This window comes from Platichthys flesus, chromosome 7, assembly GCF_949316205.1.
Source record: "Platichthys flesus chromosome 7, fPlaFle2.1, whole genome shotgun sequence".
NCBI lineage: Eukaryota > Metazoa > Chordata > Actinopteri > Pleuronectiformes > Pleuronectidae > Platichthys > Platichthys flesus.
In genome coordinates, this window is record NC_084951.1 from 23,345,222 (window position 1) to 23,360,250 (window position 15,029).

Sequence of the window (15,029 nt, forward strand, 5' to 3'; positions counted from 1 at the left end):
TGTAACATTCTCCGCTTTAATCCTCCTCTAATAGTGCTGACAATCCTAAACACTGATTCAGTAAACTCATATATATCTATAAAACCTTCTTTTTGAAATGTCAATGTTATCCATGACCCTGCTGACATTATATTTATATATTAAAATAAGTTAAAATACACACCATCACCATCCCTGTAACAGGATGCAAACCCTGTCTTGTCCGGGACAATAGGTGGACGCACAGTTCCAGTGGGTTCACAATGGCAGTATGACAAGGTCAGCTCGGAGGTTTCGCCTGGCTCAGCAAAGACCTGCAGGGCTGTGGGCCGCGCTGCTTAGCTGACGGGGCTCTTTGCTTGTTCACGGAGCTCTTTCTCGAAGGGGCCCCAGTGACCGAGCCATTCACCAGCACGGGCCATAAATGACCGGGTTCAACGGCACGTTAAGCACAGCATTCTCAAAAAGTCAGCACAGACCCTGGAGAGCAGCCAAAATGCCGGGAACAAAAGGTGAGTCATGTTCAGACACAAATTTTAATTCTATATTTGTGTTCTTTAATTTATCTGTGTAATATATAAATTATAAGATAAATCGATTTATGACGTGTGTGAATATTTATTCCATTTCCAGGTAACAAGTCGGACAAGAAGTCAGCTACCAAGGTAGGAAAATCCTTTCTAATGTAAAATCTGATTTTTCTTTTCTCAATCTATAAATGTTTTCACTTCATCTATATTTGCTTTGATATCCCAGCAACCTCAGAGTCCTAAGGAGCAGCCGAAGAAAGATGATCAGAAAGGAGATGATAACAAAAAGCAAGGAGGTAAACATTTATGTGAACTGACCGGACTTATTAATAACAGAATTTTCATTTTCTCATCTGACTCTGTGATTTACGATGGATAAGATGGACCGGACGGTGTGGAGGGGAGGTCGGTGGTGTTCTGTGTCCCCAGTGAAGGTATCTGTCTGTGTTTCGTCCCCTCGCAGGACAGCCGAAGGGAGAGAAGCAATAACTTCCAGGCCTTCGTGAAGATGGCTTTGGAGACACTGCTGGGTTCCTGCCGTCGTAAGCACGGGGGTCCTCGGGGCAGACAGGGTTGAGTGCGTCCCCCCCACCCCACCCCCCCGGCCACAGGCCTGCAGACCGGCCCTGTTGTGTGCGGCCTCCAGATACAGCATCTGTTCACCTCTCACAGACGGCAGAAAGTGAACCCAATCTCCATCCATCACCATCTGTTGTTCAACCTCTGCCCCCCCCCCCCCCCCCCCCCCCCCTTACTGTCCACTCTGGCTTCCTGGATGTTCAGAAATAGACTCCAGGTTTGACCGGATGATTGCAACTCTTCCCCAACTCACCCTCACACCACAAATGGCTGTCTAACAGTCCACACATTGTTCTTGTAAATAATGATCATTCGAATAAACAACTATTTCTTACAGCAGACCTGTGTGCATTGTCATTTCACACAAAGACGACAAAAAACAGGTTTCATGTAAAATTTTATAAAAATATCACAGGTGTATCAGTGCCTTCACATTTACAGGGAGAGAATAAATCTGAAAGTTAATGTTATAATAGCATTTAAAACACTTTGAGGGGAATCCGGTCTGAAGAGACTGAACATCCAGGCTCTGATCTAAAACACTACATCTCAGTCAAGAAGTGAATCCTTTGACGTTCTGAATTAAAGAAAGACAAGAGACAGAATCAGAATCTGATACAGACGCTCAGGTTCCTTCATCAGTGACAGAAACGCACCAGTGAAAGCAGCAGTGTCATAACAATCTGCACTTTGAGGATAAATATTCAATATCATGTGTAATTCAATCTGGTGTTATGAAGCTGGAAGGGAGGTCTAAACAATGTTTGCTCAACAGTGACACATGTGCAGTACCCTGATTCTAAACCTTTGATTTTCAATACTGAAGAGGGAAAGAGTTTGGTTCACAACCACTAGTAAGACTAAGTTTAATTATAATTAAAATAACACAAAACAATAGACAAACACTATTAGGAAACCGCACCACAAGGATGAATTCATAGATTTACTGATGATTTGTCTTTATCTAAAATTCACAAAAAGAGGGGAAGACATTATTCTTATTATTATTGGTGATAAAAAAAATTGCTGCCTCATAACAACAACCTGTGCTTTTTCATAAGTAAAATCTTTCTCGTACACATGCTCTGCTAGAGGATAAACGTGGTGACAATCTCTATTTCTCTAACGGCAAACAAATCCCAAGAAGAAAAAAGAAAAAGGACAAATCCAACAATGCGTTGACTCTGTGGACGCTGTTGTTTCCACAGCCTCGGTTTGATGTGAATTATTAATCTGCCAGTTGTTGTGTAAAACATCAATGAGCCACCGTCACACTGGGCGACAGATTCTTTCATCGCCGATGGAGCAGGAATCGCTCATTCTCAAATTCTGCAGCCGTCCAGAATCACCAGAGCGCCAAACATATCGATCTCTGACTGAAAATGGTTCCGTAGAAATCTCTTTTAATCCTGTCGGGTTATGTTTTGCTAGGAAAGCACAGTGGCCAGCTGTTAAGGAAACGATTTACCCTTCTAGAAAAACAGAAGTGGAGTGAACAGGCCTGGGGCTCTGGGCCACACGCAGACAATCTGGAGGAGTCAGACCGTTTTTGAAAGTTGTGCCGTTTAAATTTTTTTAATGGGGATTTGTCGTTGACTATAAGAACACAGTCAAATTCAACCTTTCTGACCTAAAACTAATGATTGTAAAACCCTGGAGGAGAAGAGGAGACCACACCCGGAGGGACATGAGCCGCGGCCCCGTGGTGAAAAGATAACGGGCTCTATCGGTGCGTCCACAGAAAGGAGCAGCAGATCTCCTCCATGCTGATAGGTATTGATTGTGACTCACAGTGAGACATTGGTAACTGCTGTCACAACACGACGGCTCGATAACTGCAGCTCAGATAAAACAAAACCAAACAAGGAGAAGGAGGCGATGTGGGGACAAGGAGGAGAGGAGTGGGGGGGTGGGGGGCAGGTTTAACTCAGAGATCAACCGGCCAGCGTCGCTGCAGGTTTGAATCTGTTCTCTCCGGTGTGAAGCAGGATAGAGTCACAGTTCAGAAGTGGAGAACCAGCCGGACTCTGTCTCTCATTATTGCTTTCCCCACCCGGTCACTGCTCTGCTGTTATCAGAGAACCAGGCGGTACAGGATCCAGCATCCGAACGTCACCCAGTGGCTCGTCCAGCTCAGCTCCGACCACTTCTGAATGGTATGGTGGGTGATATCGTCCTGTAGGGGGCGGTACACACAACGTAAGAGGAATAGGACCCTGAACATTCTTCTTTATACCTTCCATTAAAAACATCTTTTCAGAAAACAGGATTCATAATTCATCTGTTGTTCCTCTATGAGCGGATTCAGAACTCAAGTAGAGCCACTCATCATTATATAACGTGGCAGTACACGTGCCTACTTTGAACTATAAATACCACAGCTATAAGCTCACATTTCTACATAGCATTTCATATGTCCACGCCACATAGGGCGCTGTACATTTAATGGGTACAGGCTGTACCTTAACATGTGGTGACCTTCAACTGCGGTGTGACACAACTGCCCCCCCTCAAAAGGAAACTGCACATACACACACATATACACTGTACATGTGCAGTTTCCTTTGCATCCTTCAAACTGCACACAAAGCTTTTCTTTCGTTTTTTAAATGCAGTTACTTAGTTTTTTCGTTTTGCTGTATTTATTATACTCAGACATTCTTTATCTGTTTCTTATCTCTGAAGCCTGTTCCCCCCCCACCCTGCTGCACTGTGAATTTCCACTCAGGGGATCGATACAGTCTTATCTCATCTCACCTCATCCTCCTCCATGTAGTCCACACTGGAGTTGAACACAGAGCCCAGGTACGTCAGATGGAGTAGTGCCAAGGCGCTGAATGCTAGGTTGATCATATAGACCCACAGCTCCTGCAGAAGGGGGGGGGGGGATAGACATATTGCTTTTTAGGCCTGTGTGGGGTTTTCTCTCTTAAAGGACCTGACAATCTTTAGTCTTAATCAGCTTCTTGCATGGTCTTGAAAAAATCGTGTCAGTAAATTCCAAAATGTATCTTCTGACTGCAAGAGACAGACCACAGAGACTGCAGTGTTTTAAGGTCTTCAAATGTTATTTTGGCATTAAACCATCTTATTGTATTTTGTCTAAATCCAAAGGAAAAACCTATACGAGAGAGGTTTATATGTCATATTTGTGATCGAGAAGAAGGGTAAAAATAGAGAGCACAGTTCCTGGATGCTAACTAGGCCAGAGGGTCTAGGAGGGAGGCCCCCTTCGAGCACCTCCTGCTCTGAACACAAGTGCCAGCGCTCACTGCGCCGTGGCCATTTGCAGGAATGAGATCAAACCAGGTAAAACACTGCAGTCCTGTGGCGGGAGCTGAGATTTCAATTCAGGCTGCATGAGTCACACAAATTCACAACAGAAAAACAGATCCTGAAATTAGTTATAAATTGGACGGAATTATAAAACTGATAAACAGTGAATTAGAATACTAATATTAGATTAGCTCAGCATGAGGACTGGATGAAGGGGAAAGCTTGGCTCTTGGCGAGAGTAACAAAATCCAAATCTCCCAGCAGCCACAGTCTCTGTGTGGATTAAACCATCGCGATATATCATGTTCATTAATGAGTTTTATAAGAGCTGGAAGGTGTTTTTGTATAGTTGTTTTTGGACGGAGTCAGACTGTTTCCTCCTGCTCACACTCTCTATGCCAAGCTTCACTGATAGTCTCATTCATTACCTCCACCAAGGTTACTCAGCACTATTAGACCAGACTGTGTGGATCAAGGAATTATTTTAACTTAACTTCCGTGAAAGAAATCGGTGGGAACTGATATCTCTGAGTTTGTGATTTGGTGCAGCCTGATCTGTAAGGGGCTGCTGGGCCTCAGTGGAAGTACGTGCTTCAAAGCCTTATTGTCATATCTACAGTCCCTGTGCAGTGGAATGCTTTCTTTGCCTTCCACTATGAATACCTGTTTTTTTAAGTAAAAAAAAAACAGTAATGCAGATTTATTGAGTCCATGCAAAGACCATAAATCTGCATTAGTCGTGTCAAACTCTTGGCAAACAGGCAAATAAGTGCGTTTACAAGAATGCAGAACTAATCCTTTAACACTGAAGCTCAACTGAAGAGCCCCCTGCTGAAGATGAATGAGAGGAGATAAACTTTCTCTCAACAAAAGGAGGAAGGTGCGTTTTACCTTTTTGTTTCGATGGGTGCAGTTTGCCTGACACTTCTTCGACAGCACGCAGGCGTTAAAAATGGCTGCGAGCCTCTTCCGCAACACTGCAACAGAAAAAAACAAGACCAAAGCATTGACATGAAGCTTGAGGAAAAGTTCCCCTTGCAACCGCGAGAGATAAATTACAATCACTGCAGTGAACAGAAACTCTGTGTAATGGTGGGTGCAATTAACCATTACTGCAAAGCTAAGCACCTTCGTGAAATGGAAAGGTTCTAATGTGGAGAAAGAGGCAACATGAGGCACAGCTCTCACCGTGTTCGATGTACGTGATGAACCCCAGGGAGAGCAGCACTGCTCCCAGGTGGAAGCTCAAACCCTAACCAGTCACAGGAGTCAGGATTAAACAATTCCACTGGTTAACACACAGACACTTTTACGTTTCACATCACAGGGTTTGATTGCTTTCTGAATGGTTCCCACTGTACTCACATGCAGAAGAGCGCTGGCTGTGTACGTCACCATGATGGCAGAGAAAGTCCCAAATTTGAGAGCACTCGTAAAAACATCTGTGGGAGGAGAGCATCAGGCTCATGGTGAGAGCAGGTCCATAATGAGTTCATTATGATTCCGATAGTGATGAGAACGAAAAGCAGAACCAGCTGCTGCAGGTTTTCAAGCGTTGTGACTTACAGGTGTGCAGGAAGCGAGACATGGGCAGGTTCCAGGACGTCACCACCTCCACCATCGACCGGGGGAACTCTATACTCAGGGGCTTGGACACGGTCATGTCCCTGCAAAACAAACGATATGATTATGAATGTAAATAAAGAGAGAAGGGAGTCTTATTGTTATTATACACATTCTGACCATTTGAGGTTGTCCTTCTCCTCCGTGAAGCCGGCCCCGGCCAGAGTGGCGGTGGTCTCGCTGAAGTACCCGACAAAGTAACTGCTGAAGTGGAAAGACATGGTGTTCTCATACGCCAGCAACCACCTGAGAGAACGACATTAACAGAAGAAGAAACAGGCAGATATTAGGTTTCACTTTCAAGTAAGTTCCAACTTCATAAATGACTAATTCGAGAAAAACGAAAAAACACATACTTTGCCAGTGTTCCTCTGAGGAGCAGCAGAGTGAAGAGAGAAGATGCAGCAGTTAATGTCAGTGATACACATATCATTTCATACCACTCTTATATTGACTTGCCACATGAGGGAATACGTCTGGAGACAGATGTTCCTGCAGCTCATGTGGCTGCACAGAGGAGGTGTGTGTGTGTGGGGGGGGGGGGTGATGTGGATGCATGCTTGCAGGTAAAGATGATGAAATGGTGAGAGGAAGATGAGATAGGCAGCGTGTCGGCTATTTTAGAGTCAGAGAGAATAAAATTACCTGATCTTCCTCCTCTTTTTACTGTAAAGAAAAAAAAAAGGATGAGTTTAATCCATGAGAGGTAAGGGATCCAAGTTAAATAGTCTTTTGTACTTTTAGTCGAGTAAAGAGGTTTAATCAGTTTTTATACATGAGTTTCTGAACGTCTACTTGAGTAAAGAATGCGGTTACTTTGACCACTTGAAATCGGACCAGTCAGGACCGGGTCTGAACAGAGACTCACCTTCGCAGTAGCTTGTTTCCGTAAACAGGAATGAAATAAGGGAAGAGGTATGGTGCCACACAGTTTGAAACAACCAGGCAGACCTGACTCTTCACCCAGCTCGCAGACACTTTGAAAAACCACGAAAAGCTCTGAGGAAGCAAAGGAAGTTAGCAGCTAGTGTCAGGATCCATCTTTTAAATAATCCTCCCCCCTTTCACCTTCACACCTACTGAAGAGATGCGGTCTCACGCTTACCAGCCTACGTCCGTCCAAAGCTTCTTTGTAGCTGTTGAAACTGATCCAGGGACCAAAGATGACCGTGCCCACGAAGTAGATGTAGCCCATGAACTCGATGGGTGAGGGGACACTGGACACCACGCCCCTGTCCAGGTCGAAGGCCAGAGAGATGGCTTTCATGGCCACCACCATCTGTGAACCTGGATGATGGCGAATCAAATCAGCATCAGTGCCGAGTAAAGAGGGAAATCAACGCTTGTATCTGGAACGTTTCAAATGCTGCAGCCTGCAGAAACGACGCGTGGGACCCACCTCTCATCTTGTGCCAGTTGGTGGTGTCCATCATGTGCAGCTCTCTGTGAATCACAATAGAACAGAATCAGTTTTGACGCAGCACAAAAAAAGAAAAGAAGAGAGAGATTGCAACGGCGGCTATGAAGCGTTCTCTTCAAAGCTTGAGGTGCATGCTGCTGAGCTGTCGGCTGTCAGAGAAGGCCTCGCTCACCCCAACAGCAGGTAGATGAGCACGGTGATGGAGAGGAAGGTGCCTCTCATGGTGGAGTGGCGGCACAGGAAGAGGAAGAGGTAGCAGAGCAGGCTGAGAAGCACCACCCAGATCATGTGAAGCTCAAAGAACAGGTAGAGAGCGTAGAAGCCCCCGGCCACGGTGCCCAGGTGCTTCAGGAAGTGGGGGAGGCCTGGTGAAGCAGGATGAAGAGAAAACAAAGGGCAGCAGAGGTGATTACGCTGACACAGACAATATGAAGGCTGCATAACACTGACAGGGCACCGGACTCTCACCTAACATCCAGAGAAGCCGGCACAGCAGGCAGATCACCAGCAGCTGCCACACCTGCTCCAGGCCCTGCTGGGCTGTGGGCAGCAGGCAGCCATGAGCCAGCTCCTGGAAGAACTTCTGTCGGCTGAACGCTCCCATCTCGAGACCTGGGAAGAGAAGGAAAACGTTAGAGATACAAGAACAGCAACTCTGCAACAAGCATTTCAATCGATGGATGTACAGTGTGGTCGAGTTCAGGGATATTCGTTGCATTCCAGTCAAAAAGAGGGTTTTATTATGGAAAAAAATTGAATAATAAGTATAATAATGAACAAAGATCAAGCTTATTTAACGTTCAGGAATTAATGACCCCAGGATAAAGAACTCCCACTCTCTCCACACACTGTCCGAACCCAATGTTACCATTCACTGTGATCATAATTATAATTTTAAATAAAAGCCGACCATAACAAATCAAATGATATAACTAAACATAAATTCCAAGTAACTGCATTCATGGCTCCTACAAAGAGTAAAACAAACGTGTACATGTACTGCAGGTAATCTTACATATGCAGGCTTGCAGGTGAGGAAGGACTCACAAGTCAAACGATGCACACCACTTTAAACTTCAAATCCCAGCATGCAAAGCACCTCACTTGAAATCTGTGCAGATCCATGCAGTAGCTGTCAAGACTTTCAATGACGATTATGTTAAATGAGGATTTTCTGCATGCACATATATGATGATCATATGTTTCATGTTTTTTTAATGATTCCATCAAATTGCATCTACGGGACTGAAACACGTTTGCAGGACTAAATGAAATCTGAGGATGCGAGCAAGCCTCAGAACCACAGAACAATAACAAGGCCTCGTGACCGCTGGACTGGTGAAGTGATCGTTTCTCTGCAGAGCAATGAGACTCACTATTCTGCAAAGGCTCTCTCTCTCTCTCTCTCACTCTTTCTCCGCAATGCAGTGGAGCAGAGGGACGAGAGGACTCACATCTGGTCAAACAAGCCAATGCATTAATACCGGATCATGTGCAGCACCGGGCCTGAGACCAGAGACCGAAGCATCGCTGGGAATTGATTCGAGAAAGCTGCTTGAACAACTGCTGCCACAGCTCCATCAAACCAGCGGATCCCCCAGCCCCCACACTCAGCAGCAGCTAACCGGACGCCCCCGGGCATGACAGGGACTCTGACCCGGGGATCACTCACCCTCTCCCGGCAGCAGCTGGAGCTTCCTACCCGCCTGGACCCAGGCGCCTTTCCCTCGTGCCTCTGCGCCAAGTTGAGCGTTTGCGCCGCCGCTGCACTTTTACGCGCACTCGGTCCAGATGATGCTTATCCGGATGACTCCCATTGTCACAGCATCAGCACCACTCGCCCGTCGTCGGAAAAGAAAACGCGTCGACGAATCCGCTGCTTGGCTCCGAGCGTCTCAACCAATCGTGGACGTCGTTGGATTCCCGTGAAAGGCGACAAGGACCAATCAGGGATCAGCTTCCAGCATTAGCCCGAAACCCTCCAGCCAATGGGAGGATCGCAGTTGTGCAGATGGACGGGGATGCAGAGAAATGCACAGTGGACATAAATAAATAATAACACACACGAGCAGCTTTTTTTTTTCTATTTGTTTATTATAAATTCACATCAGAAATATAAAAAACAGCATCAACAGTACAACATGAAATATTGTTTTCCAGCAAAGTGACTGCAACACTGACTGACAGACATTAATGCCACAGCTCACCATTTGTAAACAGCAGCACAGTAGGTCAAATATACTACGTGTATGTACTTGTACCCATCAGGGACAGTAAATGTAGCTTTTCTTGTATTTACTGTAGGCGTGCAAGTTATTTTGTGTTATGCCAGCAATAAGTCTCCTTTTTTGAGCGCAAGATTTAAGAGTTATTATTTTATTTGTCTTCAGTTAACAAGGTGAGATTAATAATGCGTTTTACTAGGGAGATCATGGCCAAGAACAGCACCAAGGTATTGTTCCTAGTGCCACCATCTGGACAAACCTTGAAAAACAAACATTTTGCGAGTAAATCTATTTCCCCCTGAATTTCTTCCAATAACAAAACCCCAGCAAATAACATACAGTTGCTTTTTTTCTGGATATAAACATTCAGTTAAGACATATTTCAGTTTGTTTCTTCCATATTCTTTCCTTTGTCCCATAGAAACTCAGCCTGATTTGTACACCATGTAGTTAGAATGCATTGAGATACATCTACATGTTAGGTTAGTTATTTATCTACTTTAGTGAACTAAGGAAGTGAGGTTAAGCAAACAAAATATAATTTGCAATTTCAATTACTTCCAAATTTGGCCTCGATGCTTCAACGCTGCATGAGGCGAAGGAATAATTTCGTAAATACTTAGTTATTGATTGACCGAAGGTACTCTCAAATTCCAGACGGATAAAAATTAAAACTTAATAAACTTATATGAAGTTGATTAGAAAACGTAGAGTATTCCCAGCAAGTTTGTAAGTTAACGACTGCTTTAAGGCCTCTAAGGTCAGTCAATGAAAATATTGGGTTCAAATATACGTTTGAATTGTTGTGAAGGTTCGGTGAATAAACGTCAGCCTTGCAACAGACAGGCAGCTAGTGTCTTGCTAATTAACTTAGCATGTTAACTCAGTATCTCAACCATCCAACTTTTAAGATTTTAACTCTCAAATACTGGAATTTATAAACATTTCTATGATAAAAAAAACTGTGTTAGAAAACGTCCTCCAGTTGCCCCATGTAATGACCTTTTTTTTTCAAGCCTGTTTATAACTCAGACTAAAGGGTTTATTACAAAGTACAGAACCTCGCCTCGCGTCTCTAGTGGTTAAGAAGTGACAGAATCTCAACTAATCTGTTGTATAAAAAAATAGCAGCACGAGTTCAGTCACTTACATTAAGATGTATCAGATTCTGAACCAGGTTAAGGCTACACATGCCAAAGAATGGACGTATAAAAGTGTGAAGTCGTACATTCAGATGTGTATAAAACGAGAACAAAACCATTACAAAATATACAGGTGGCCAACGTAGACCATAACAGTAGGTCCTTCCCAACAAGCCCACGTTAGCTTATGTTTTAGTTGTAGTCGGTGCCAAACCCCAGTGGGTTTGAAAGAACAAGCTTATTGGCCTTATGATGCAAAACAGTCTTTAGTAAAACAATGTGCAGGACAGATTCATGCCTGTGTCTCAAAGTGAGAAACAGAACTCATCCCCCACTAGGTTTCGATCAGACCACAATCTCCAGGTCATAAGCAATTCTGCCGATTGGGACTGGCTCTACGATTTGCTCGATGATTTCCTCTACGGGAGAGATCGGCCGCTCACTTGGTTCCTCCTTAATAACCTTCACATCCCCTTTTGATTTGCTTAGGATATACTCGTAATTTCTTGTAACCTGAAGTAATGCCGACGTGAGGTACTGAGGTGAAAACATCCTCAGTGAGGATGGGAGTTTAGGAGGTTGCACAGCTGCAGCCGAGGTATCTGGGTGGCTTGAGCACCCGGGCACTGGTGGAGGGGGACAGGACGCAGAGGAAGGTGCAGGGCGTGTTTTAACTCTGACTCTTTTGCCCGGCGCTGTAGGTTTGAACTTGTGGGTCTTGGATAAAGGTTGAGGTTTTGGAGGTGTAAGGACGGTAGAAGTAGTAATAATAGGAGCTGTAGGCACAGTAGCAGTACTATGAGAAGGTGTGGGCACAGTAGTAATAATAATGGGAGCTGTAGGCACTGTAGAAGTACTATGAGAAGGTGTGGGCACAGTAGTAATAATAATGGGAGCTGTAGGCACTGTAGAAGTACTATGAGAAGGTGTGGGCACAGTAGTAGTAGCGGTAATAGGAGCTGTAAGCACAGTAGTAGTACTATGAGAAGGTGTGGGCACAGTTGTAGTAGTAGTAGTAGGAGGTTTAGGCACAGTATTAATAGTAGGAGGAGGTTTAGGCACAATTGTAACAATTTTCCTTCTGGGTTTTACAGTCATGGCGCCAGGTGTCCAGCTTAGGTCAGACTTCTGCTGCCCTCCGTTTTCTGGTTTCACTTTACTCTCCACCGTTTGCACCTCGTCACCGGAGGACGCTTCTTTAAAGTCAGTAGCAGGACGGAATGGGGTGTGATTGTGACGTCGACAGAACAGGACGCCACACTTGCCGCACTTCCTGCCGTCTTTGACATGCAGCAGTTTATGCCGCTTGAGGCAATGATATGAAGTTAAAGACCGGTCGCACATGTTGCACGGAAAGCTGGTCTCCTCGGGTTTTATACACCGGTGCTGGGTGAAACCGGTGTGATTTGTGAATTGCACTCCACAAATTCCACAGGAACAGGACTGTTCTTCTCCTTCTTCATCTTCATCCTCATCTTCATCCTCATCTTCATCCTCATCTTCATCCTCATCTTCATCCTCATCCGGCTGTTCGTCTTCTACAGGCTGAGATTCAGTGGTGAGGTTCCGGCTGCACAGCTGGAACTGAAACCCACCTGCTTGTAAAATTAGAGGTTGTAAGACCACGACAGGATTCCTGACTGCTGGCACTAATGGGGATGTCTTGTTTGGGCTGGAGGTTGTTTGAGATGTGATTGTGCTGGCTTCTTTTTCAGCCACAGCCATTTCAATCAATGTTTCCGCTTCCTGTAAAGAACAAACATGAAGATGAGCGATAGGAATGCAGCATAAAAGAGAAACTCCAAACACACACACACAAGAAAAAACTTGATATGGCAGAAAATGAGTCCCACAGTCACAACCAAAGCCAACTTGTGTGTCTTTTAACATGATAATATCAAATATACAACTGAGAGATTTGATATTTTCTAAGATAAACATTCATGGCAGAATTACACAGCTTTTACCTTTGCTGCTGACCGGGTGTACGGTGCCTCAAACTCTTCCATCAGAATAGGCGACTGCTCGTCTTCTGGAGTCTTCATTTCTTCTTCTCTGTACTCCTTTTTAGGGCGCCCACTTTTTTTTGGCATAAAACTGTGAAGAACAATTTGAATATGTAGTTTGTGTCAAATATGTACTTGTAACTGTAAAGAAGGAGGAGCTAGCTCAATTCAACTGTAAAGATATTGTGGACTAAGATTCCCCCCAAAAATGGTGGCAGGATGGGACATAACATTTTTGAGCAGATCTGAAATTAGGGGGGGATCGAGGATCACTTTCTTTAATATTGCAAAAAGCCTATTTCTAATTTCTCAAGAAAAACAAAAAAAAACAGGCATATTTAGGGAACTAATATCTATGAGTGTGTGAAATAAAGTTAACAGTATTCTTTTAACAAGGGCCTCAATGCACAGTTACTATTTCTGCATGAGGTTGATTTTGATGCCAGCACTTTTGTACTTGTAGGGATTTTACATGTATTTCTACAAAAAGATAGTCATTCCCCCACTTATCTTAAGTAACCAAACCATCTAATAATGATTTTCACGTGTCTTACCCTGTCACGTTCTCCTCCGGGATCCGTTTGATGCATGGGAACACAGAGGGAATAAAGTCCACATTGTCGTGGTCCAGTGACATCTCCCCTGTAGGACATGAAGACATACAAGACGTTTCTTAAGCTTCAGAGTGGAACCCTATCCTCCTGTGAAACCAGTTATCCTCCTCTCGGGCTGCTGGTGTTTAATGGAAAATAACTTACAGGAAAGGAAAGGAGTGTGGATCAGAACGCTTGTTGAATCTAACTCAATTAAAATACCTTTCTTATTCCCTTGCTCTTCTAAAGACAGCCCTGAACTTCTCTTAAGTATTTCTTAAGTAGTCTTGAGTGTGACTGTTAGTGTTTGTCTCTGTTACTGGAATCTTCTCGATATCACTTCCTCCTCTACCATTTCCCCAACTTCCCTCCATACCACTCTATCTACCTCTTTTTATGTCTGACGTGAAAATACTATTTACGTCAGCATTATTTAATTAACATAATTATTTATCTTTTCCTTGTTGCTCCTTGCGTGAATCTGTCTGAATCCAAATACACAACTGTCAGCACAGTTAATGTTCTTTTCTTTTTTAAGCCCAATGAGACTAATTGTGATTCTTAATTTGGACAAATCAATTAAAAGTTGATTGATTGATTGATTTGATTGACAGGGACTACAGCACAGTGACTGTAAACGACGCAGTGCCTGTTTTGTGTCGCATCCCGCCCTGTGTCCTGTCCACAGTGGGTTTTAAACTCGTGGTGACGTGCAGAAAAACGCTCTTATTATCTTACCTGATATAAAATGAGCGCCGCAGACACGAGCACTTCCGCTCAGTCTCTCGCTGCTGTTGTTAGCTTGTTGAATCGCGTGCAGCCACAGCTTCCTCCTGTTGGCCTGAGACGGCAAGTTCCCGGACGGGATCCGGTGAAACCTTATTTTGCTTTTGCGGCACGGTCGGTTGACGCAGCTCGACACGCAGCACATCGACATGTTGGGTTTAAAAACAGCCCCGGGACCCCGGAGCTCGGCCGCGGCTAAAGGAAGCTAGCGACCAGCCATCACTTCCGCTGCCAAGATGCGCGCGCATTCTTCTTTTTCTTCTTCTGTTGTTTGATGGAACTTGGAGGAGAAGTTTTCGTGCGTTCCCCCTTGAAGATTAAGAACTGTTTTTAACAGTTTTACCTCAAATATAACTTTAAAAAACCATCAGGCAACAAAGTAGTTGTGTTGTATTTATTTTTTTCTAAGCTAGATCCTATGACCTGAAATTAGTTTTGTGTTTTAATCTGCACTCCATTTATAATTGATTGTTTTATAGTTCAGGTCTATTAAGTTGATTTAGTTTTATTCTTACTTTTACAACTATGCATTATTTATTCGATTTGTTTTTTTTCTTACTTTTATTTACCTACCACGTACATACCACACAATAAAAGACACACAATTAATATAACTTTAAAAAAAAGTCATCAAAGAATAAATAAAATTATGAAAACTCTTATTTTTTAAATGTTTATAGATATATTTTTTCAGTAATCAATAACCAGAGAGGGATTGGTCCACTGATGTAACGTAAGACCCTGCCACTGATGAAGATGATATATCTGAAATGGATTTGGAAGAGGTCAGACTCAGCAATAATGATGTAGTAGATTGAATTTAGGGGAAAGGCTCCTCTCATTAAGTACTTTATCTTTTAATACCTATTC

The 15,029-nt window shown here is 43.8% G+C and overlaps 2 protein-coding genes and 1 long non-coding RNA gene across 3 annotated transcripts; 1 reads left to right on the forward strand and 2 right to left on the reverse strand.

Moving 5' to 3' along the window:
* The first annotated feature begins 375 nt into the window (after nt 1-375).
* LOC133956364 (uncharacterized) lies at nt 376-1,116 on the forward strand. The gene is made up of 4 exons (XR_009921137.1): nt 376-491; nt 613-644; nt 736-805; nt 973-1,116. It is a non-coding gene; the product is annotated as an uncharacterized LOC133956364 (long non-coding RNA).
* A 388-nt stretch (nt 1,117-1,504) lies between these two features.
* Nucleotides 1,505-9,210, reverse strand: LOC133956361 (protein-serine O-palmitoleoyltransferase porcupine-like). Its single transcript, XM_062391332.1, has 15 exons — nt 9,080-9,210; nt 7,876-8,019; nt 7,580-7,772; nt 7,387-7,430; nt 7,093-7,274; nt 6,856-6,986; nt 6,633-6,653; nt 6,344-6,358; nt 6,108-6,233; nt 5,931-6,031; nt 5,730-5,806; nt 5,553-5,616; nt 5,256-5,341; nt 3,846-3,956; nt 1,505-3,264 (listed from the first exon to the last, which is right to left on the reverse strand). The coding sequence occupies exons 2-15, from the start codon at nt 8,009-8,011 to the stop codon at nt 3,163-3,165; spliced, it is 1,389 nt and encodes a 462-aa protein (XP_062247316.1). The 5' UTR covers nt 8,012-8,019; nt 9,080-9,210; the 3' UTR covers nt 1,505-3,162.
* Nucleotides 9,211-9,494: 284 nt separating this feature from the next.
* Nucleotides 9,495-14,381, reverse strand: LOC133956358 (uncharacterized). Its single transcript, XM_062391328.1, has 4 exons — nt 14,112-14,381; nt 13,335-13,422; nt 12,742-12,871; nt 9,495-12,520 (listed from the first exon to the last, which is right to left on the reverse strand). Exons 1-4 carry the CDS (start codon nt 14,308-14,310, stop codon nt 11,120-11,122), a joined length of 1,818 nt encoding a protein of 605 aa, XP_062247312.1. The 5' UTR covers nt 14,311-14,381; the 3' UTR covers nt 9,495-11,119.
* Nucleotides 14,382-15,029: the final 648 nt, after the last annotated feature.

Excerpts from the sequence above, each read along its gene's own strand:
- LOC133956358 (XM_062391328.1), bottom strand. The coding sequence starts at position 14,310 with ATGTCGATGTGCTGCGTGTCGAGCTGCGTCAACCGACCGTGCCGCAAA. Across the intron at positions 12,872-13,334 it reads CCGGAGGAGAACGTGACAGG|TTTTATGCCAAAAAAAAGTG; the intron begins GTAAGACACGTG and ends TGTTCTTCACAG. Across the intron at positions 12,521-12,741 it reads ACACCCGGTCAGCAGCAAAG|GAAGCGGAAACATTGATTGA; the intron begins GTAAAAGCTGTG and ends TGTTCTTTACAG.
- LOC133956361 (XM_062391332.1), bottom strand. The coding sequence starts at position 8,011 with ATGGGAGCGTTCAGCCGACAGAAGTTCTTCCAGGAGCTGGCTCATGGC. Across the intron at positions 6,987-7,092 it reads CTTTGGACGGACGTAGGCTG|AGCTTTTCGTGGTTTTTCAA; the intron begins GTAAGCGTGAGA and ends TTGCTTCCTCAG. Across the intron at positions 5,617-5,729 it reads CAGCCAGCGCTCTTCTGCAT|GGTTTGAGCTTCCACCTGGG; the intron begins GTGAGTACAGTG and ends GTGACTGGTTAG.